The 24,416-nt window shown below is 46.1% G+C and overlaps 1 protein-coding gene and 1 non-coding gene across 3 annotated transcripts; one reads left to right on the forward strand and one right to left on the reverse strand.

Annotated features, from left to right (window-relative positions):
• Window positions 1–570: 570 nt before the first annotated feature.
• On the reverse strand, window positions 571–23,243 carry LOC123939682 (tRNA selenocysteine 1 associated protein 1). Of its 2 annotated transcripts, XM_046001461.1 has the most exons (9): window positions 23,124–23,243; window positions 22,500–22,597; window positions 17,046–17,145; window positions 16,381–16,433; window positions 14,559–14,690; window positions 13,204–13,323; window positions 9,307–9,469; window positions 9,100–9,133; window positions 571–1,004 (listed from the first exon to the last, which is right to left on the reverse strand). In XM_046001461.1, exons 1-9 carry the CDS (start codon window positions 23,148–23,150, stop codon window positions 868–870), a joined length of 864 nt encoding a protein of 287 aa, XP_045857417.1. In that variant the 5' UTR covers window positions 23,151–23,243; the 3' UTR covers window positions 571–867. The 2 variants fall into 2 exon arrangements, with proteins under 2 accessions (XP_045857417.1, XP_045857426.1); XM_046001470.1 differs by lacking the exon at window positions 14,559–14,690.
• LOC123928899 lies at window positions 18,059–18,160 on the forward strand. Its single transcript, XR_006815847.1, has one exon. It is a non-coding gene; the product is annotated as a small nucleolar RNA U13 (small nucleolar RNA).
• Window positions 23,244–24,416: the final 1,173 nt, after the last annotated feature.

Consider the following 24,416-nt stretch of genomic DNA (forward strand, 5'->3'; position numbering starts at 1 on the left):
CCCCGGTTTCCTTCAGCACAAAAGTAGAGCTGAGTTGCAGATTTTTAGTATAAATCCAGACCTTCCACGTAGGTACTAGAGCATGTGTGTTCATACTTACAGAAGGAAATTAAGGACAAACAGGTGGGCCAGGTACACAGATACCACAATAATGTCCTCAAACAAGGGCTTATGTCCTCAGAGCCTTTTGGTCTAGGTATAGCTGGTTCCATCACATCCTACCACACAGCCACCAAACAAAACCACAAACCTGTTGGGTGAAGGGATGCTTGAAACGGAGGGTCAGCATTGCCCACACTTGGCATATAGCACATAACCCATGTACTCCGACCCCAGAGAACCTTTAAGGATGCAGGGTCACCTGAGATGGCCCTCTGGGTTGAGTAAATCCTATGATCCAGGGACGGTTAAGCATCTGCCTTCGGCCCAGGTCATGATCCCAAGGTCCTGGGATAGAGTCCCACATCGGGCTCCCTGCTCAGTGGGAAGCCTGCTTCTCCCTCTGCCTGTTGTTCCTCCAGCTTGTGCTCGCTCGCTCTCTCTTGCAAATAAAATCTTTAAAAAAATAAAAAAATCCTATGATCCACTTTAATAACCCCAAACTCTCCCAAGAGTGGGTAACATCCCTACCTGGAAGACACATTTCAAAGACATTTAAAACCTTGCTCAATGGCCCTGTGGTTTTCAAACTCCAAAGGCTGATGGGCAAAGGCAGGCAATGGTGTTGCAGGAATGGTCATAATCTCAAGAGTTAATTACTAAAATCCTTACAAAACATTTCCAAAAAGTTAAAAGTTCTTCCAACACTTTTGTTAAAAAGGAGTCTCTCCTCTGCATCACAGTCTGTCAGCTGCTCCTCTGTCCCAACTATATCATGGCGGGGATCTCCGAGGATACTGTATCCAGAGGCTGCCAGTGACAGTCCATCAAGGCGTCGTACAGCTCCTCACTCTGCTCCATAAACTCCTTGTTGGCCTCCATCACGTCCAACTGTGGCATGGGGTCTGCAAGAGAAGCCAGGGTTGGATTCAGCACCAGAAGCACCCAGAGCTATGGACTATTCCCTCTCCCAGGGCTTCCCGCTTCCTGCTTCCCCTGGGAAGTTCCTGTCCTCTGTGTCAGAGCCCCTCAGGACCCATAGGGGCTCATACCCACTGCCTTGCAGGGTTCCTTTAAGGATAAAAGTGGAGTTAGTTAGAAAGCATGCACAGCACTCCAGTCATGGTGGCTGTTTTCTCCATCTCCCTAGACTTCATGTGCCCTGGCATGGCATCAGTTTTGGGTTACGGAAATCCGATCAAAATGACTAAGTTCAGAGCACTAGTCTTTGAAGGGAATACTACGTAGCAGTGAAAATCGACCTCAGCTGCATACAACTTGGTTGGATCTCACAGATGGTGTGTTAGTAATTTACCACGATGAGTACCAAGTCCTGTAGAGAATGGCTGAATCACTATATTGCACACTGAAGCTAATGTAACAATTATACCAGAACTGAATTTAAAAGAAAGGCTGAGTGTTGAATGAAAAAAGACTACATATAACTGCACTGTATGAAGCTAAAAAAACAGGCAATACTAATATTTAAGGATGCATATCTAAAAAGATAAGGAAGAAAGTGATTACCACAAAAGACAGTAATTTTCTCCAGCAGGGCCATGGGTTTTGAATGGGGAAGGAAAGCTTCTGGAGGCTGGCAATGTTCTACTTGATCCAAATGAAGGTCTCATGAGCAACTGCTTTATAATTACATAGTAAACTACAGACTTGTTTGACATACTTTTATGTATACATTACATTTCACAGTAAAAGAAGTTTGAGAAAACTCCTTAATCACTATGATTGATAACACTTTGTACTTTTCCTTGTAGTCTTGTGTTGGTCTAAAATGCACACACACGGGCGCCTGGGTGGCTCAGTGGGTTAAGCCTCTGCCTTCAGCTCAGGTCATGATCCCAGAGTCCTGGGATGGTGCTCTGTATCAGGATGGGAAGCCTGCTTCCCCCTCTCCCAACTGCCCCCTGCTCGTGTTCCCTCTCTGGCTGTCTCTCTCTGTCAAATCTTTAAAAAATAAAACACACACACACAAACACACTCATTCATTAAAACACTTATTTTACAATTAGGGAAATTAAAGAGAACCTAAGGAAATAGATCTCCCAGGACTTGGATTGGAACACAACATTGCTTGAGATTGTAATGCTCCCCAAAGTGATCTACAGATTTCAATGTACTGCCTTTCAAAGTTAGCTGCCTTGTTTTGCAGAAATCGAGAAGCTGATCATAAAGTGTAGATGGAAACGCAAAGGATTCAGACTGGCAAAAATAATCTTGAAAAAGCACAAAGTTCAAGGACTTCCTCATTTCAAAACTTATCACAAAGCGACAGTAATAAAAACTGTGGCAGTGGCCTAAAGATAGACCTAGAGATAATGGAATAAGATTTTAAGAATAAGAAAAAAAATGAATGGCTGGGTGGCTCAGGCAGTTAAGCATCTGCCTTCCGCTCAGGTCATGATCCTCGAGTCCTGGAATCCAGTCCCTCATCCGGCCCCTTGCTCGTCAGGAAGCCTGCTTCTTCCTTCACCTGCTCTAACTCTGCAAGCTCTCCCTTCTTGAGCTCTCTCTGGCAAATAAATAAATCTTAAAAAAAAAAAAAAAAAAAAAAAAAAAAAAAGGACTTAAGAGTCCAAGCCCATCATCTAACTTATAGAAACTTCATTTTCAACAAGGGTACCAGACAATTCAATGGTAAAGAACGGGTTTTCTTTCTTTCTTTCTTTTTTTTTTTTTTTAAGATTTTATTTTTATTTATTTGACAGCGAGAGAGAGATCACAAGTAGGCAGAGGGAGAGAGAGAGGGAAGCAGGCTCCCTGCTGAGCAGAGATCCCGATATGGGACTCGATCCCAGGACTCTGAGATCATGACCTGAGCCGAAGGCAGCGGCCTAACCCACTGAGCCACCCAGGCGCCCAAAGAACGGGTTTTCAACAAACGGTGCTGGGACGACTGGATGACCGCAGGAAAAGAGCAATGCTAGACTCTTCACGCTTCACAAAGAATTAACCAAACATGGGTCAAAGACCTAAAGGTAAGAGCTGGAACTTTTTTTTTTTTAAAGATTTACACAGCGAGAGAGGAAACACAAGCATGGGGAGTGGGAGAGGAAGAAGCAGGCTTCCTACTGAGCAGGGAGTCTGGCTGGCGGCTGATCCCAGGAGACAAAGGCAGAGGCTTAATGACTGAGCCACCGAGGTGTCCCTGAAACTGTAAGTCTGAGAAGGTAACAGGTATAAACAAGCAGTGCCTTTTAGATAAGACACCATTTAAGCACAAACAAAAGAAAAAAATAAATAGGACTTCACAGAAATTAACTTTTGTGCTTCAAAGGACATTATCAAGAAAGTGGAGAGGTAATTCATGGGATGGCCCAATTTTAAGTCAGATGTCTGAAAAGGGAATGGTATCCAGAACAGAAAAAAGGAACTTTCACAATGAAAAAATAAAAAAAGACAACCCAATTTAAAAATGGACAGAGGGGCGCCTGGGAGGCTCAGTGGGTTAAGCCGCTGCCTTCGGCTCAGGTCGTGATCTCAGGGTCCTGGGATTGAGTCCCGCATCGGGCTCTCTGCTCGGCAGCGAGCCTGTTTCCCTCTCTCTCTCTCTGCCTGCCTCTCTGTCTGCTTGTGATCTCTCTCTGTCAAATAAATAAATAAAATCTTAAAAAAAAAAAAATGGACAGAGAACTTGAAAAGTCCTATCTCCAAAGATCTGCACAAATAGCCAATAAGCATACAACATCCATTAGCCATCAGGAAAGTGGGTATCATAACCACAACGGGATCCCGCTCGAGACCCACCAGGTCAGCCGTAACGAAGCAGAGTAACCACCACTTGTGAGGATGTGGAGAAACTGGAACCCTGTACGCTGATGGTGGGAACAGAAAATGCAGCCTTTTCAGAAAAGTCTGGCAGTTCCTCCAGTGGTTAAAGAGTCTGCCATCGGATCTAGCAATTCCATTCTGAGGCAGAGTAATGAAAACTTCTATGTCCACACAAAAACTTACACATGAACGCTCATAAGTAACATATCCATAATACTGAAAGTGGAAACAACCCAAACGTCTATCACCAAAATGGATATCCACCCAACGGAATACTGCTCGGCCGTAAAAAGGAATGACGTGCTGACACCAGCGAAAGCAGCCATTCACAAAGGACCGCACGCTATGCACAATTCCGTTTATTTAAAATAGCCTGGGGCGCCTGGCTGGCTCAGTTAGTAATGCATGCAACTTGACTCTTAGTCTCAGGATAGTGAGTTCAAACCCCACACTGGGCGAGAAGCCAACTTTAAAAACCCTGAACAGGTAAATCCAAAGAGAGAGAAAGTAGATGAGTGGTTGTCAGGGGCTAGAGGGGGCTGGCATATAGAGTGACTGTTGCTGGCTGGAGGAAATCAGTGGTAATGGGTACACAATTCTGTGACCGCTCTAAAGACTACTGGATTGTATGTACACTTTTAAAAAAAGATTTATTTATCTGACAAAGATCACAAGTAGGCAGAGAGGCAGGCAGAGAGAGAGGAGGAAGCAGGCTTCCCACTGAGCAGAGAGCCTGATGTGGGGCTTAATCCAAGGACCCTGAGATCATGACCTGAGCCGAAGGCAGAGGCTTTAATCCACTGAGCCACCCAGGTGCCCCTGTGTGTACACTTTAAAAGGGTGAAATCTGAAAATAAATTAAAAAAAAAAAAAGTGAAATCTATTATGTAGGTTATATCCCAAAAAACAAAGCCCTAACTGGGATTTTACTATATATCCTATTTTACATCTGGCTCTCTTTTACTGAAAGCATTTTCCTATGTCAATACTCTTAGACATGACTGGAAAAAAAAAAAAAGACCACCATTTGTTTAACAAATTCTCTACAGGTATTTATCTGTACCAATGATTATCATTTGGGGTTAAGATCTTTTATGTAAAATTACTGATCCAAAGGATATAAACATCATAAAAACTAACTTTTTAAGTGTGTCCGTCTGTATCTGTATCTATCTGTTGTTTTTTTTTCCCTTAAAGATTTTATTTTAAAGTAATCTCTACACCCAAGGTAGGGCTCAAACTCACAGCCCTGAGGCCAAGAGTAGCATGTTCCACTGACTGAGCCAGCCAGATCCCCCAAGAAACACAGTATATTTGAATTTAAATTTGATTATTAATGGCATGATGGTTAAAGTTTAACATGTCAACTCAGTTAGGCTATAGTGCCCTGCCTGGTCAGACCCCAGTCTGGGTGTTGCTGTGAAGGTATTATCTATAGATGCGATTAATATCTGCAATGGGCTGATTTTAAGAATATCCTTGGGGGACAAACCATAAGAGACTCTTAATCTCACAAAACAAACTGAGGGTTGCCGGGAGGAGGAAGTAGGGAGGGTGGTTGGGTTATGGACTTTGGGGAAGGTATGTGCTGTGGAGTGTGTAAACCTGGTGATTCATAGACCTATAACCCTGGGGCTAATAATCCATTCTATGTTAATAAAAAATTAAAAAAAAAAAACAAAAAAGAATATCCTTGGGGAGGGGTGCTTGGGTGGTTCAGTCAGTTAAGTGTCTGCCTTTGGCTCATGTCACCATCTCAGAGTCCTGGGATAGAGCCCCAAGTCAGGTTCCTGGATCAGCAGGGAGCCTGCTTCTCTCTCTCCCAGTCCCCTGCTTGTGCTATCTCAAATAAATAAAATCTTAAAAAAAAAAAAAAAATTCTTGGAGCACTGGGTGGAGCCTGCTTAAGATTCTCTCTCTCTCAGGGGCGCCTGGGTGGCTCAGTGGATTAGGCCGCTGCCTTCGGCTCAGGTCATGATCTCAGGGTCCTGGGATCGAGCCCCGCATCGGGCTCTCTGCTCCGCAGGGAGCCTGCTTCCCTTCCCCTCTCTCTGCCTGCCTCTCTGCCTACTTGTGATCTCTCTGTCAAATGAATAAATAAAATCTTAAAAAAAAAAAAAAAGATTCTCTCTCTCTCTCTCCCTCCCTGGTGCTGGAGCGTCCTCTCTCAATAAATAATCCTCAATAATGTCGGTGGGTCTCATCTAGTCAACTAAAAATCTTAAAGGCTTAAATGTAGTTGAGATTTCCCAAAGGAATTCTACCTCAAGACTGTGACACAGAAATACTGCTTGAGTTTCTAGCTTGCTGGCCTGCCTTACACATTTATACATAATATATCCTACTGGTGATATAGTATAAATCACCTTTGGTACAAATAACATGTGTAAACCTTTTTTTTTTTCTGTCATTTACTAGCATGTGTGTTTCTTTTGTAAATTATTTCAAACTTTCTCACTACTTTTAAGAGTCCGTTTCCTTTTCCAAACCAGTGCTAATCTTTTCACATAAGTCCTATGCCTGTTCCTAGAACCAGAAGGATCTTTCTCCTGGAATCTTATTTTATTTTTTTAAAGATTTTATTTATTTGACAGAGAGAGACAGTGCAAGAGGGAACACAAGCAAGGGGAGACAGAGAGGGAGAAGCAGGCCTTGTGCTGAGCAGGGAGCCTGATGCCCCGCATCAGGGATCAGAGCCCTGGGACCCAGACGTGAGCAGAAGGCAGATGCTTAACGACTGAGTCCCCCAGGCACCCCTTCCTCTTGGAATTTTAATCTAAATTACAAGAAGGTTTGAGCATTTACAGAAGCTTCCTACAACTTAAAGAAAGCAATGAATGGCCTGGTTTCTCCACTCAGTGTAGGCAACAGCTTATAGAAACAGTTCAGTAAAAAGCTTGATCAAGGGCAGCCATTTGTGTGAACCGAAGCCTGTGGATACGTGTACAATAGAGCATCCTTCCTCACTCTGAAGACAGGGTCCGAACCATGGCTCACTGAAGCTGAGGAAGAGACGGAGAAGGGCAAAGATACCTGCTGTGCCCCTCTGGGTGGGTATTAGGTTGAACTGGGAGGCAGTGTAAGTCAGCAGTAAAAAGCATTTAATCTGGGGCAAGACTGCAGGGGTTCCAAGAATGACTCCATCTCTTGCTACTATGTTGAAATTTACAGTATCATCGAACTTGAACAAGTAATTTGACCCCCTTACCTTGGTTTTTTATCCTATAAAACCAGAATAAATTGTGGTACTTAGCTCAACACAGCTGTGAAGGTTAAATGAGTTCACAGATGTAAAATGCTTAGAACAGGGCCTGCACATAGTACAACCTCAGTTAACTATTAGCTATTATCAACTCCCTAAGCCTCAGTTTTCTTTTCTGTAGACTGGGAATTATACCCATACCAACCCACCATCATAGTGTTAAAAGGTAGCAGGACCTGGCACAAAATATGTCTGGTATTATTATATTAATGGATTAATGGATGAGAAAGAGACTGGAAAATTCTAAGGAGTTATACACAGATATTATACTCAGGTTAATATTCTCTTAAAAAAAAAAAAAAAAAAAGAAAGGACAGTATTCCCCGGAGGGACCAGTCAGAAACTGAGTAGAGAAAGTCAGGGCCTCTAGGCCTGACTTAGCCCCTAACTCACTGGGTGAGCCTGAACAGAGCACTTGGGTGGCCAGGTCCCCATATGTCAGCTAGAGTCCCTGTGTTCTGCCTAGCCCACCCCAAGGTCACTGCTGTTAGATTTAGATGACAGCATGTATATACAAGTGCTTTCTTATTGTTTTTTTACTTTTACTTTTTATTTTATTAATTTTTATTTTTTTGAAGAGAACATGTGCTGAGAGCTGGTGGGGTGGGAGGCGGCGGGGAGTAGGGGTAGAGGGAGAATCTTAAAATCTTTTTTTTCTTTTTTTAAAGATTTTATTTATTTATTTGACAGAGAGAGATCACAAGTAGGCAGACAGGCAGGCAGAGAGAGAGGAGGAAGCAGGCTCCCCGCTGAGCAGAGTGCCCGATGCGGGGCTCGATCCCAGGACCCTGAGATCATGACCTGAGCCGAAGGCAGAGGCTTAACCCACTGAGCCACCCAGGCGCCCCGGGAGATTCTTTTTTTTTTTTAAGATTTTATCTATTTATTTGACAGAGAGAAATCACAAGAGAGGCAGGCAGAGAGAAAGGAAGGGAAGCAGGCTCTCCGCTAAGCAGAGAGCCCGATGTGGGACTCGATCCCAGGACTCTGAGATCATGACCTGAGCTGAAGGCAGCGGCTTAACCCACTGAGCCACCCAGGCTCCCAACCCCCGGGAGATTCTTAAGCAGCCTCCAGTGTGGAGCCTGACAGGACACGGGGCTTGATCTCATGACCCTGGGGTCATGACCTGAGCCAAAATCAAGAGTTGGTCACTTAAGTGACTGAGCCAGCCAGCTACCCAAGTGTCCCAAGATTTTATTTTTTAGGTAATCTCTATACCCATCATGGGGCCTGAACTCATAAGCCCAAGATCAAGAGTACATGCTCCACTGCGGAGCCAGCCAGGCGCCCCTAAATTTTACTTCTTTAAAACTTAACATCTAGTCAGAAACATGTCCATTTTCAAACCTTAAAAATCCTTTAAGTATTAATATCACATTTGAAAAATCATTTATTTGAAGGTTAGCAATTCCTTCAGTTTTATTTTCCTTTTCCTGTGTAAAATTCCGTAAAAATTACACAAATACTTTTAATTAAATTAATAATGGTTATTACTATGTAGCTGATTGGGGTGATTTTTAGTTTCTTCATAATATGTTACTGTATTTTCCAAATTTTCAATCATCCCTATTACTTGAGAATGAGAAAAAAATGTAGTTTAAAATATACAGGAAAAAATTAAAATGAGATAAAAAAATGAATTTTACAAACTATCAAACAAACATGAGGCAACAGTGTCACTGGAGACCTACACGTGGGGGGTTGAATGTCCCAGGTGTAGGAGTGACGAGCTCTCTCCCCGCTGGGCTGCTTCTGGGCTCTCTGGGGCTGCACGCACACCGGGCGGCCACACGCCCCTTCTCACCGTAATGACGAGCCCACTAGCTCTGCCACTAGAAGACAAGTTCCTCCAGAGCAGAATCCACCCTGCATTCCTCAGTACAGTGGCCGCCCCAGAGCAGTCACCTGACAGAGGACAGGGGGAATGAGTGAACAAACTTCTTTCTTACCTTCCAAGGCATCATCCCCGACTTCTTCATATGTCTGCCAAGAGACCAAAGAAAGGGTGAGAAGCAGCGTGAACTCCGGGCTGAGACGAGGAGGCCTCACTGTTAGCAAATAGGATGCTTCATCTTTCCCCATTTTTGTCTGAAGCCTAAACTCACCACTCCCAGGCCCAGGGCTGAGCCGAGCCCAGCGGCCAAAGCCACGGTTACCTGCATGGTGCTCTGTGTGTAGCCGTACTGGGGGTAGCTGTAGCTGTAGCTGCCTGTGTTCTGGTCATAGCCCCACTGGGCGTAGTAGTTCTGGTACTGCTGGTAATACTGGTTGTAGCTGTAACTGTACATCTGACTGTACTCCACTGGCTTCACACGGCTCCTTAGACGGAGACAGAAACAAAAATGAATATAGGCCAACATTGCCGCAGCACTTTCTGTGTGCCAGGGGCTGTTCAAGTAGCTTTATGCAGATTAACCCACTCAATCCCCACAACAAGCCTATGCAAGAACAATACACTTATTCCTGTTTTACAGATGAGGAAACGGAGGTCCAGACAGGTCACCTAATTTGTCCAAAGCCCCACAGAGATCCAAACTCTGGCAGTCTGGCTCCAGAGCCCAGGCTTTACGCCAGGAATTCTTGTTGTTGTTGTTTTTTTAAAGATTTTATTTATTTGACAGACAGAGATCACAAGTAGGCAGAGAGTCAGGTAGAGAGAGAGAGAGAGGAGGAAGCAGGCTCCCCGCTGAGAGGAGAACCCAATGCGGGGCTTGATCCCAGGGCCCTGGGATCATGACCCGAGCTGAAGGCAGAGGCTTTAACCCACTGAGACACCCAGGTGCCCCACGCCAGGAGTTTTTAATAGTGGTGTTTGGCTCTCTTATCAAATCTTGTCAGTACTGACTTATCCTCTTCTCAAGATCTGAGGTGGGTTGGGTCGGGGGTGGTAGGGGGGGAGGGGGACGGTGATGACACAGTGTTTTTCTGCCAGCCACAAAAGCTCAAGTGAACATTGCCTGGAAAATCTAGATTTAGGATGATCCAAGAAGCATTTCAAACTACAAAATGTCTAATCACCTCTTTCCCACACAAAAAAGAAGTGCTCCAGTAGCCTTACTATCACCACTGCAGTCACGGCTACGGTTTACGGAGTCGGTACCCAGGACTTGGGCCCAGTTTCTCAGATACAGGCCCCTATTTTAAGTCCCGCACAACCCTATGATGGAGCTATTGATTGTCATTCCCATTACACAGATGAGAATAATGAGACCCTAAAAGGTTAAGTGACTCACCCAAGTCTACACCTAGGACTGGAGCCAAATTTAACTCTGAGATCCACGCTCTGAACGCCAGACCACTACATACAGCATCTGCCCTGACAGATGCAAGACACCTTGTGAGGCTCCGAAATCCTGCAGTCACCTAGTCAGGCCTGAGGCCCAGGCTCAGTGGATAGCTTTTTTCTCCAGCTGGCATGGCTACCCCAAGCACTGCTAACCAAACACAGAATGTCAGGCCTGCAAAGGATCCATCGCTTTCAAAAAATACACAAAACCACGTATGTATGGGTAGACTTATGAGAAAGGCCTGGGGCCTGACCAGCAGCCTTAGATGAGAGCAATCAAAAGAACACACAGGGGGTGCCTGGGTGGCTCAGTGCGTTAAAGCTTCTGCCTTCGGCTCAGGTCATGATCCCAGGGTTCTGGGATCAAGCCCTGCATCGAGCTCTCTGCTCTGCAGGGAGCCTGCTTCCTCCTCTCTCTCTGCCTACTTGTGATCTCTGTCTGTCAAATAAATAAATAAAATCTTAAAACAAAACAAAACAAAACAAAACAAAACACATGGCAGTGTGCTTCTAGAGGCTTATACTGCAAAGAGCCAGACTCCCAAGTGCAGCCGAATGCACAGGAGGCAGAGGCTTACAACACGCCAGCTGGCCTGTAAGCAGAGCTGTAACTGTCACATGGTGTGGAATGCGCCTGTGTCCTCAGGACTGATGTATGCTACCTCCAGAGTGAAGCCAGAAAGGAAACCAAGTCATAAGCAGGAGGTGAACCACCACAGCAAGCCCTGTCACGGGAAACACAAATCCTCAAAGTCTGAATGAGCTCTTCACAAGTTCCTTTTGAGTTCAATGCCTGCGTGGTGAGCAGGACTCGGCCCGAACAGTTAGACAACTCCACGTCTGACTGCCTTAGCACCACCTCCTGATGGGGTGGCTGGATGAAGTCCAATGACAGAGACTCCCTCCCCTTGCCCAGTGCAAGGCTGGAAACTGCTAATGCTCTCGTCCATGACTACCCCGCCATGTTCCCAAGGACTCTGCTGCCCTCCTGATATGTTCATGGAATTGAAGGAAGTCTCTTCCGCCTGGGTCTGTACCTTTCTGTTGTTTCTCTGTACTCAGCTCTTGCGGATAAACTCTCAAAGGGACCTCTTACTGCCCTTAACTCCAATGCTTGATGGCACCTCCCTAGACACAGGCACTGAATTCTGACAAGGATCAACCGAGAAATGGAACAGAATAGACCTCCTTGCAGAAGGGCTTTTCCTTCTCTTGTTTACAGCTACAACTCCGACGTCCAGGCCAGGGCCAGGAGAGCTTTAAGGGCTCAGTCGCCGTTGACTGAATAAATGCTAACACATCAGAAACCACCAACACCATCAACACCAGAGGAACTCGGGACGAAATACATGCTCAAGATACCTGCAGCTGCCAAACGCTGCGAGGAGGACTGTACAGCTATATGGGAAGGGGAATGTGTCTATGAAGAAAACTGGGGGGTGGGTAGATTGAGACTATAATCAAAAATAAAGAAATCAATCTACCACATGTAAACTAATCCACAGTGAGTGTGTATTTCTATCTGCGTATCACGGATGTCTATAGAGAAGCTCAGAAGTCAGAAATCATAGTCACTTTAGGGTAATGAGGAAACTTCTTTTAAATATTTTCTTTGATGTTTTTATATAGTAGAGTTTATTGCTATTTTTTTTTTTTAAGTCTATTTGAGAGAGAGTGAGAGAGCGCACAAGCAGGGGAGGGGCAGAGGGAGAAGCAGGCTTCCTGCTGAGCAGGGAGCCTGACTGGGGCTCAATCCCAGGATCCCAAGATCATGACCTGAGTGGAAGGCAGACACCTAACTGACTGAGGGCACTCAGACACCCCTCTATAGTAGAGCTTACAACAAATAACAGGTTGGGGGGGCGGAACCACTCAGGCTGATCTTCCAGGTATTAAACACAGTTAAACAGCAAAGAACCTCCAAATCTTTTGCTGCTTTGAAAAACCTAGCTCTCTGGAAGTTCTGCCCTCAGAATGCAGTCACTCTTCTACCCCTGGCATGGAGTCTATCCGCCTCGGCACTGCAGACCTGAGCAAGTGTCAGGCAGGTCCCGTGTGGGGCCGTCCTGTGCAGGACGGCATGCTCACAGCTCTCCAGTCTCCACTCACGGGATGCCCACCGCACCTCCCCACCTAAGCTGTGACAACCAAGATTATCACCAGGTGTTGCCAATGTCCCCTGTGGGATAAAACTGTCCCTAGTTGAGAACCACTGCTTTGGCCAAAGGATAGAAAATTCTGTGCAGACAACAGCTGTCTTCTGAGTGAGAAACTTTGGAGCCGTAAGGGAAGAAGAGCTTTCTGACTGGCATACAGGTAGGATGATGTATGCAATATTCTGTAGCGTTTGGATCTTTAACTCTTAGCCATTCCCACAGCTAAAATTGGGTGTTTTATTTTTTGTTTTGACTTCTGCTCAATTCTTATTCATTCTAACAGTGATACTACTGGGCAAAGAGCAGGAACATTAAGTACGCAGGACATGCTGCTTTCCCAGGACTGCTACCAGCAATGTCTGAATGACTCTGCCCTCGCAGGTCGTAGCTCTGCCTCATCCACAAGCTTCTGGAGGCACCGGGTCATGCTCGTTCATCTGTAGCGCCCAGCACACAGCCTGGCAAGCAGCAGGCCTCCCTGCAGTCTCCCCACGTCCCCCTCCACCCAGCAGGCAGAAGCTCCAATTATCAACAAGCAGAAAAGGAGCGTGGGTGGGGGTGAGGGGCAGCAGTTCAGAGGGCGGCCACCTCCCTGCCCGCACAGGACTCACGCTTTGGGGATTGCCACACTCAGCCGCACAGGTTTCGATCCCAGGCCAACTGCTCCCTGGCACTCGGTCAGAGCTCGCTTCTGTTCCAGTTCATCTGTGAATTTCACAAAACCATAGCCCCTGCAGAAAACAAAAGCACATTCCCTATTTAGATCACAAATGTGATGAAAGGTAGAGTCTACGAATGGAAGAGGGGGTGAGCCTATCCAGCTCTGCAAGAAGGGATGAGGGCCCCAATGACAGAGGTAGGCTGCAGAGCAAGGTGAAACTCTGGCCCAGCAGGAGCCCGAGTCCGGAGGAATCCCCTCCAAGCCTTCACTGATGGGGCTCCTTCCCAGTGGCTTCCCTCCTAATTTACTGGAAATCCTCTTACCACCATCATCATCATGGTAGCGGTGGTGGGAATAACAGCTGTGGTTCACTGAGCAAATATTTACGTCTGCCCTGTACACCAGGTATCACGTTAGGCAACGGGGTTCAGCAGCCACAAGCGGACAAGGTTCTTGCTCTGCTGAACTCATATATTTTTTTTAGGATTTTATTTATTTGAGAGAGAGAACACATACACACTAGAGTGGGGGAGGCGCAGAGGGGGAAGGAGAGGAAGAAGGAAAGAATCTCAACCAGACTTTGCACTGAGCCCAGAACCCCACGTGGAGCTTGATCCCATGACCCTGAGATCTTGACCTGAGCCAAACCAAGAGTCTATGGAAACCAAGAGTCAAGACGCCTAAACGACTGAGCCACCCACGTACCCCAGGACTCATATTCTACTTGGGGGATCAATGAACGACAGCTGGTATTTCATGAGCCCTTATTATTTCCTAGGCACTGTGCTAAGCATTTCCCCAGGATTATCTAATCAAACTGCCCCATGATTCGATAATGGTAGTGTCCCCATTTTACTGAGGAGGAAACCAAGTTCAGAGGGATTCAATAACTTGCCCAGCATCACTGCAGAAGCAGGATTCAAACCCAGGTCTGGGGCTTATAACTCAAGCTTGTGCTTAACTATTACTCTGATCAAAAATAAGCCTTTCTTGGGGTTTTTCTACCTCTGAAGTAACAATAATAGATAAAATGGCAAGCACCTATCGAGCATATCCTATAGCTTTATTTATAGCATATCATGTCACTGGTAGGTCAGGCCTGGGAGCAGACCCTCTTAGTTAGCACCTGTTGTACTGAGGAAATAGGGTGAGAGACTGGGCCAGTCTGGGAGTCAGGCTGCAGAGCACAGTCTGGCTCCAGAGCCTGGGCTCTTCCCCACTGTGCTACATGGCCTTGCTCTAACAGCCCCATCTCTGAGACAAATGCTGGAACACGGTGGCCATCAGTCATAGGTAAGGCCTTACTTCGACACGCCCGTCTGGTCCAAAACCACCTTGCCTCCCCGACAGGAGGGGTAGACTTTGACGAAGAATTCATACAGCATGCCATCATCCACATCTGGGGTCAGGTCCCCCACAAAGAGGGAGTACTCAGGGCTGAGAGGAGAGAACAAGATTCAGAGACAGACACCAAAAGCTTTGTTCTAACAAGCTCTTTTGGCCCATTCTAGGTAAACCTCTCCTGGGTCTTCATGGGGAACAGCACATCTGATGGGTCCTTAGCTAGGTCCTAATTTGTGGTGCCTGGCAGTCCTGGCAGAAGGTTATGGAAGAGGGCTCGAACTCATGACCCTAAGATCAAGAGTCACATGCTGAACCTACTAAGCCAGCCAGGAGCCCCTTACTGCAATTTTTAATTCAAATGGTGAAGATGGAGAATGAGAACTGGCCCTTATCTCCTAAGACTGAAGGCAGGGCTAAAATGAAATCTGCCACCTTTTAGAACATGGGTCAGCAAACTTTTTCTACGGAAGGCCAGATAGTAAAAATTTTAAGCTTGGTGAGGCACCTATGGTTTCTGTTGCTTTTTCTGTTTTCACAATCCTTTGAAAGCATAAAAATCATTTTTAGCTCATGGGTGATGTCAGGTCACATTTTGTCAACCTCTGTTCTAGAAAAACTATTTAAAAATAAATCAAACAAGCATATTCATAATTTTCTTAGTTCAAGTATGATACATATTCCTTGTTTAAATCAGAATACACAAAAAGACAAACAAAATTACGAGTAACCCAACCACTCGAAAGTAATCACTATGAACACTGTTATATATTTTCGTCTTTTATCTTTGGCTTCTTTGTGGGTGTTTTGTTTTTTCAAGATTTTATTTGTCAGAGACAGAGAGAGAAGAGAGAGTGAGCACAAGCAGGGGGAGCAGCAGGCAGAGAGCAAAGCAGGCTCCCCACTGAGCAAGGAGCCCAATGTGGGACTCGATCCCAGGACCCTGGGATCATGACCTGAGACGAAGGCAGATGCTTAACCGACTGAGCCACCTTGTTTTTCTTTTTTAAAGTAGGCTCCACTCCACCCCCAGGGTCCAGCCCTATGAGGGGCCCAAACTCATAACCATCAGATCATGACCTGAGCTGAGATCAAGAGCTGGACACCTGAGCCACCCAGGCACCCCTGGCTTCTCTTTCTGAATTTACAAAACTTGGGTATTACTACCTCGTTTTGTTTTTAGCATTTTTTTCACTTTTAACATATTACCAACTTCCTGACCTGTCATCATTTTCTGCAAAATGACTTATACATGGATAAATAGTACTCCAATTAATGAACATATTGTCATTTAAGCCACTTCTCTGTTACTAGATTATTTGGGTTTTTCCCCAATTTCCCCCATTCTATGTAATATTTCAACAAATACTTCTGAGGCTAATCTTTGGACACGTTCATGTAGAATTACAGGGTCAGTGGGTACAAATCTTCTTAAAGCTCTAGATACATTATTTTAGAGCTTCTGAAGATCACCCTGAAACAATCGATTTATGTCGCTACAGCAGGTCAGTTCTTACTGAACACAACATCAGTACTGCGGGTACTAACAGGGTGGAAGGCTGGGGGCAGGACCAAATAAAGAGAAGACACAGGTCTTGACAAGAAGGACACTGGGCAGGTCCACCAGCGGGGAAGGGGAGGAACTCATCCTTCAGGAGGAAGGCAGAATGGACCAAACTAGGCTCCCCCACCTCCCCTTTGGTGGTGATCAGCATGGTGATGCATCTTGTCTCTATATAGACACTTCCTGGGGCTTGAAGCTACCCTGGGGCTACCCTGTACTTACCTGTTATCCGGTTGTTTCCCATAAGTGGCGTAGTTCAGTTTAAAACGTTTTGCCTAGAAATTTAAAAACAAACAAACTAAAACAGAGAAAGGTGTTTCAAGAGTCAAACAATATTTGAAAAAAACTGAAAGGAATTACCTTGGCCAAAACATCTCCCCCTCTCTAAGCCTCAGCTTTCTCTCCTGTATAAAGTGAGGGGGTTGCACGGATGACCGCTAAGGGCACTGCCAGCTCCATGGTTCTACGAGCCCAGGTGTGCCAGCTTGGTGCGGCCGTAAGCTAAGTAACTGTGGGAAGAGCAGAATGTAACTCTCTTGTACTGTGTCCTCACTGCGGCCAGCCTGTTCTAGTTTCTCAGTCAGGCAAGCCAGAGCTTCCAGTTTTCCGTGAAAGGAGGCGGCGGAGCAGAGCGCAAAGGGCCTGGATTTTAGAGGCAAACCAATCTTCAGTTTGCGTCCTGCCTCTGCTACTTACTACCTGTGCTGCCTCGGACAAGTCATTCCACTTCCCTGGACTTCGGTTTCCTGGGCTGTCAAAGATAACAATGCCCTCTGTGCAGGGTTGTTATAGGATTAAATAGAGTAAGTATATAGTAGGGCTTCAATAAATCATAGTTATCGATGACAATAAAAATGGGAACATCATCATTATCCAAGTGTCCTTACAGGTGTGGCTCCTGGCAGGGGTTTCCCATTAATTTTATGCAAACACTTCTCAGCTGTGGCCAAATCTGCAAATTCTACAAAACAGTAGCCAGCTGGGATTCTGGAAAGAAAGCAAACAAGAGAAAGAGAATGGTTACAGATGGGATTCCCAGATGAGACTGAGCCCTGGCCTGAAGGGAGAGAAAAATGTTTTCCTCATTAGAGCCCAACCTGTTTTTGTTTCCTGCCATATTCTAGTTCAGAACTAATTTACAAACCTGAATATAAAGACCGTCCATCTGGGTCAGTCCCAGACTCATCTGATAAACATTCATGTAGGCACTGTACCACCTTTGAAGTACTTTTGCCAAAAATATTTTTTTAAGATTTATTAGAGAGAGAGAGAAAAAAAACGTGTGCCTGGGGAGGCACACGCACACACAGGGGGAGAAGCAGAGAGAGGGAGAGCAGCAGACTCCCCGCTGAGCACCCAGCCTGACTGACTGCAGGGCACTGTCCCACAACCCTGAGATCATAACCTGAGCTGAAATCAAGACTCAGACACTTAACTTACTGAATCACCCAGGCGCCCCCCAAAATATTTAATACAATCCAATCAAACTCTCAGATCTAATGTCTAGTTTATAGGGAATGTTAGGGACAGAACAAGTAAAACACCACCACAAGGAAGCAAATAAAACCAGATTCCAGAATGTAGGACCTTACGCAAGACAATTAGTTTTACCTCTTTAAAAAGTCAGTGCTAGGGGCACCTGGGTGGCTCAGTCAGTTAAAGCCTCTGCCTTCCGCTCAGGTCATGGTCCCAGAGTCCTGGGATAGAGCCCAGCATGGGGCTCTCTGCTCAGCAGGGAGCCTGCTTCCTCCTCTCTCTCTCTCTCTGCCTGCCTCTCTGCCTACTTGCAATCTCTGCCTGTCAAATAAATAAATAAATAAATAAATAATCTTAAAAAAAAAAAAAAGTCAGTGCTATGAGAAAAGGTAAGAGGTGAGCTTTTCTACACTTAAAACAGATGATCCTTTTGTAGTTCATAACTGTGATGACTGAGTGTTCATACTGTTGTGACACATATCTCCCTTAAATTCTGTTACAACCTTAGTACACAACCTGTCTGACATGAAATTAAAAAGAGAGAAAGAGACATAAAAAAAAGCTTTAAAAGATATTCTGGGGGCGCCTGGGTGGCACGGCTGGTTAAGCACCCAACTCTTGGTTTGGACTCAGGTCATGATCTCAGGGTACTGGGATTCAGTCCCAGTTGGGCTCCCTGCTCAGTGGGGAGCCTGCTTCTCCCTCTGCCCCTCCCCACTGCATGTGCTCACACTCTGTCTCCCTCTCTCAAATAAATAAATAAAATCTTAAAAAAAAAAATTCACATTATTGTGTAACCACGGACTGCATTCTTAAGCACTATACTCTGTTGCACATTATTTTCCACAGGTCTTAGCTTTTTCCCTTATTTTCTCTGGTCTTAGTTTTTAAATTTGCATTTATTTATTTTACAGTATTCTTATAGGCCACTCCAAAGTCTGTCAAATAAGGCAAGACATAAAAGTAATGTGTCTGTAGGTACCACCATAAGAAACAGCCAGAGTTTAGTAATCATGGATAGGAAAAGATAGTTCTATATTTCAATAAAGCAGAAAGTTTAACAGAATGTGTTTTCATACCAGTAGCTGATTATCTAGGGTTTTCTGTTTACAAGAGCAAAAAGAAGAACAACATTTAGGCTAGTATGATCTACCAGTCAGAGGACCTGCTCCTAGAATATAGTGCAAATAAAAAGCAAGTGGAGAGACACTGTAGGGAAGTGTGGGGGGGGGTGTAGACACCAATGCTAAAGAGTGGGGAGCAGCAGAGCCCTGGCCTCTCAGGAAAGGTTGTAGGCTCTCCCTGAGTATAGCTAGTACAGGTTCTTCATCCCTGCTCGGGCTGCAGCTCCCAGACCTCAGGATGAAAACTTGAGGGCCCTGTGGACTAGTGCGTGTGTGTGTGGGGGGGGTCTCCCCGAGAAACATTCCACGGATGGCCACAGGGTCTTTTCTGAGACTGTTCATCAGACCTGAAGGCTCAGAGTCAAGGTGTGTTATGGCCTCTTGTAGCAGGAACTAGGGAGCCCCTCTGTGGTCTACTCTCACCGTATTTTCTACCAGGCAATTTTAATTGTTCTCTATGCTGGCCTAAGAGTCACTGAAAACCTCTGCTTCATTTGATACAGAAACACCTACTGAGACAGGCCAGTGGAAAGGCCTGCCTTTGCCAACTGCAGAGAACAGGCATGGAACCACGTTTATTTCTGTAGGACCTATATAATACGCTCCTGTCTAGAGTGTTCTGTTTTTAGGAGTTTGGGGAAGTTGGTTCCCAGCAATCACCTGGCCTGGAGATGGTTTTTCCACAGTCCCTTCCTCATCTACACTGCATACCTGTGTATCAATGGCCTCGTGGCTACCTTGGTCTTTTCTCATTTCATAAAGTGGTTGAAAGACAAAAAAAACAAAAACAAAACAAACCAACAGTTTCTAGGTATGAAGCTGCCTTGGCCCCTCCAGCCAACCTAGTAGTCTTTTAAATTTTAGCAAGCATCCTTAACCCACACGACAGATGAACTAAACCTTTGTACATTTATAGATCCTGCATTCTTTCCCAGAAAGAACACAGCACTTCTACATGTCACCAGGCTCTCTTGCACCACCCGGGACACCAAGAAACCAAACCCTCTTGCACAACACCCCTCCTACCCCCTCACCAAAGAACCAGACCCCACTGCAACACCTCCAAGCACTATGATCACATCTGTCGCTGGCACCATCGAGACTGCATGTAGTCACGAGTTGTCACAGACTACAGCACCCCTTTAACTGATGAACTGCCCCAAATCACTTTAAAAACTCCTGGGCCAGGAGAAACTTTGGAGTTGGCTTTTGGACAAGAGTCCACCTTCTCCCTAAGTAGCCGGCCGGCTTCCTGAATACACCTCATATTCCTTTCCAATCAAAACTCATCTCTTGTGGGGGCTGGGGGGGGCAGTCAAGGGGAAAATTACTCCTGTCTAGAATACTGGCCTTTTCGGCCAAAGGCAGCCATACCTGGATTTCAGAAACAGGTACTGGATTCCAAATACACAGAGTACCTGTCAACCAACCAGCCAGAACTGACCACACCCCCTTCATCTCTCCCATATGTATTTTTCAACCATTTGACGTTTTAGCAGTTGCTTTAGTAGAGTACTGGCAGAGCAGCTGCTCAGTAAACACAGCCAAACTGGTAAGAGAATCCTTCCTTTTCTAACTAGACCCCTTAAGAGAAGGAAGAATGGGGAGGCAATATAGCACCACTATCTCCAAATATTCTCTGCATTTTGTTTTGTTTACATATTTACTGTTTTGCTTCCCCATGAGAATGTAGTAAACTCCATGAGAGGAGGGACTATGCCCGGTTTGTTTCAGCCACGGATCCCAGGAACCTTGAACAACAGCACATAGTACTCATTCTATAAATAACTTTTTTTTTTTTTTAAACAGATTTTATTTATTTGACAGAGAGAAATCACAAGAGAGGCAGGCAGAGAGAGAGGAAGGGAAGCAGGCTCTCCGCTGAGCGGAGAGCCCGATGTGGGACTTGATCCCGGGACCCTGAGATCATGACCTGAGCTGAAGGCAGAGGCTTAACCCACTGAGCCACCCAGGCGCCCTATAAATAACTTCTTAAGTAAATGACATGAGTTAAGGGCACTCATGACTGTAAGAACAGATCTGAGTCCTGGCTTGTCATTTAATAGCTCGGTAAACTTTAAGACAGTTATGAAGCTTCCTAATAATAGTACTTAGACTTTGTTGTATTTAAGAAATGATTTTAGGGATGCCTGGCTGGCTCAGTCCATGGAGCTTGCAACTCTTGATTTTGGGGCTGTAAGGTTTGTTTTAAACATTTTATTTATTTGACATGGCGGGGGGAGGAGGGGAGAGGAGAGCAAGCTCAAGCAGAGGGAGCAGCAGGCAGAGGGAGAAGCAGGCTCCCCGCTGAGCAAGGAGACGGAGTAGGGCTCGATCCCAGGACCCCTGGGATCAACCTGAGTGTAACCAAGTGAGCCACCCAGGTGCCCCAATGGGGTTGTAAGTTTGAGCCCCACATCAGGTATGGAGATTACTTAAAAATAAAATCCTTGGGACACCTGGGTGGCTCAGTGGGTTAAAGCCTCTGCCTTCAGCTCAGGTCACGATCCCAGGGTCCTGGGATCAAGCCCCGAGACGGGCTCTCTGCTCAGCAGGGAGCCTGCTTCCCTTCCTCTCTCTCTGCCTGCCTCTCTGCCTACTTGTGATCTCTGTCAAATAAATAAATAAAATCTTTAAAAAAATAAATAAAATTCTTTTTTATGTTTTTTTTAAAGATTTATTTATTGGGGCACCTGGGTGACTCAGTCGGTTAAGCACCTGGCTCAGGTCATGATCTCAGTGTTGTACAATCAAGCTCCGCACAGGATAAATAAATCTAAAAAAAACAGAATTTTTTTCTAAAGAATTTATTTATTGATGACAGAGAGAGACAGCAGGAGAGGGAACAAAGCATGGGGGAGCTGGAGAGGGAGAAGCAGGTTCCCTATTGAGCTGGGAGTCCCAGGATACTGGGATCAGGACCTGAGCCGAAGGCAGACACTTACCAACTGAGCCACCCAGGTGCCCCTAAAAAAACCAGAATCTTAGAAAATCATTTCTATTTTTTACTTTTTCAAAGAGAGCAAGTGAGAACACATGAGCAGGGGGATGGGTAGAGGGAGAGGGAGAACCAGACTCCTGGCTAAGCAGAAAGCCCATTTCCCAAGACCCTGAGATCATGATCTCAGCTGAAAGCAGACCTTAACTGACCGAACCCGGTGCCCTGGGAGAGAATCTTAAGCAGGCTCCACACCCAACGCAAAGCCCCACTGCAGGCTCGACCTCAGGACCTTGAAAATCATGATGTGAGCCAAAATCAAGAGCCCAGGTTTAATACTGAGCCACGCAGGTGCCCGCTCTACCACCTCCCACAAATGACTCTGAAGTGCTTACTACCTAGTAGTTCATAATCTGTTTATATTTATTGAGCATATGCCATATGCCAGACTGCTCTAAATGCTGAATGTAAACTAACCATTTAATCCTCACCATACCTCTATGAGGTAGACGGTGTCATCTCCATTTTCATAGTCACAGTGACATGGAAACGGAGAGGTTTAGTATTTGCCCAAGGTCACACAGCAGACCTAGCTTTTTCAGTCTGACTCCCCAAAGTCCAGTCCTTAAGCAATATGCTATACTCCCTCTCAGTAAGCCCCCAAATGTTAACGTTTATAACATTATATTAACTATTACTAGAGGTGAGAAGCCCTGACTTTTCGATGTTTACGTTCTCGAGAATGACACTGGTCGCACGGTCTATTAAAGGAGAACTGAGAAGATGGAAGGGGGAAAATGTACCCAGTGAGGCGGTTTCGGATAATTTTGACGCTCATCACGGTCTCCCCCATGGTGGCAAAGGCTCTGGAGATGAAATTCTCATCCATGTAGGGCTCCAGCTGCGTAAATACAAGAGCAGAGGATTCAGGCCAGCGTCCAGCCTCCTCATTCCCGGTTCCAGAGCCCACCCAGGGCTGCCTACACGCTGCTGGTGGGGGCGGGGCTGAGGGAGTGGAGATTTTCATCTACACAGTGGCCTGAATCCCACCTCCCACGTTTTCAATCCTTTGCCTCCCCCTTCAAACTTGGTCTCTTTCGGGAGCCTCCTCCCTGGATCTAGGAACTCTATCCCTCCAGCACTAGAGCCACAGCGCCCTTCAGTCCTTGGGATTCCTGCCGTTCTATCCCCCTAAAGAACCTCCCTTTCCCTTCCAAGAACGCAGGCGGAAGGCCAGGAACCCCCACCATCCTCAGACTCGGTCCCCTTCACCTAAATTCTGGGACCCGCCTGTGTCACCTAAAGAACTCCTTTTCCCATTCACTTCCACCCTTCTGGGATTCGAAGACCCCTCCCCTTCAGACTTTTCCTCCCCCCGTGACACTAGGGTTCGTCCTCCTCAGACCCAAGCAGCCGCTCTCACTCACGTCGCCCATCCACAGACTGGCCGCCATGCCTGCAGCCGGGCCCACAGTGTGCGGCCGGAGGAGGCCAGCGCCGGCGCCAGAGTTGGACGCCGGGACCGCCAGGGAGCATGCGCCTCCGACGCCTTCTGCGCACGCTCTGAACCTCGGCGCCTAGTTCGCGCCGGGATTCGCTGCTCCGGGTTTTCCCGACGACCCGGCTGGTTGGGCGCGGAATTCCTGGACCCCGGAGGGCTGAGATCAGGCGTACTCCGCGGGCCGGGGCGGAGCAGGTACTATAACGGCGCTCCGGTTGCTCAGCAAACTGGTTTTCTCGCGTTTCTTTCTCACCATGTATTCAAATATACATAATTTTAAAAATTATAAAACTTGGGGCGCTTGGGTGACTCAGTCGGTTAAGCGTCTGCCTTCGGCTTAGGTCATGATCCCAGCGTCCTGGGATCGAGCCCCATGGCGGACTACCTGCTCAGTGGATAGCCTGCTTGCCCTCTGCCTCTGTCCTCTTCCTGCTCTCTTGCTCACTGGCTCTCGATCTATCTCAAATAAAATCTTAAATAAAATTATAAAACCAATTATGCTCATTGTAAAAAACAAAAACAACAATAAAAACCAACAAACCTGCAAGTAGTCCCCTTTCGGAGCCTGGGCGATCCAATTCCACTGCATGACCTTAGGCAAAGCACAGATCTGCCCTGGCCACCCCCTGACCTTGTTTCCCAGTTTGCAAGACATGAGATTGTTGTTGAAGTTAGATGGGATTCTTCCATCATTCCTGTATATAGCCCTGGAGTGGAAAGAGGGGGCGGAAGGTTCCAGGCAGTGTAAATTGACACAACCATGTCATCTCAACCAAATATCCCCCAAATCTAATCACTCTACTTTTTGGAGTCCAGTATCCACTACCGTAACCCAAAGCGCCTTGTCCCAGGACAATGACCTGTCCATGGAATGCCTTCAGTGAACACTGATTACAATGACTAGATTATCCCGACAGTTTAACTCTCCTAGTCTGGGAGCGTCTCAGGCCAAAGCCTCACCCTGGCGCCCATTGCTTAGAATGGGGAGCTTCTGTAAGTGATCATCAACTCTAACAGTGAAGTTCACCCCCAAGTGCTTTAAGATCCCTTTTTGGGGCTCCCTCTGGGCTGATAAGCCAGTAGGCCCTTCTTTACCAGTTTATACCTCCTAAATTCAGGGCCTTAGGCCCCCAAGTGAAGTGCTTACCGGTTTCAAAACTTGAGATCCAGCCACTAGCTGCCACATTTCCAGGTTTATCCTACTTATGGTAATAAGTAG

The sequence above is a fragment of the Meles meles genome, chromosome 1 (assembly GCF_922984935.1).
Source record: "Meles meles chromosome 1, mMelMel3.1 paternal haplotype, whole genome shotgun sequence".
NCBI classification, from domain to species: domain Eukaryota; kingdom Metazoa; phylum Chordata; class Mammalia; order Carnivora; family Mustelidae; genus Meles; species Meles meles.

Coding starts and splice junctions, on each gene's coding strand:
- LOC123939682 (XM_046001461.1), bottom strand. CDS start 23,150: ATGGCGGCCAGTCTGTGGATGGGCGAC. Junction 17,146..22,499: donor ATCCGAAACCGCCTCACTGG/GTACATTTTCCC, acceptor CTTTCTTTCCAG/AATCCCAGCTGGCTACTGTT. Junction 9,470..13,203: donor AGTGTGGCAATCCCCAAAGC/GTGAGTCCTGTG, acceptor TCTCCGTCTAAG/GAGCCGTGTGAAGCCAGTGG.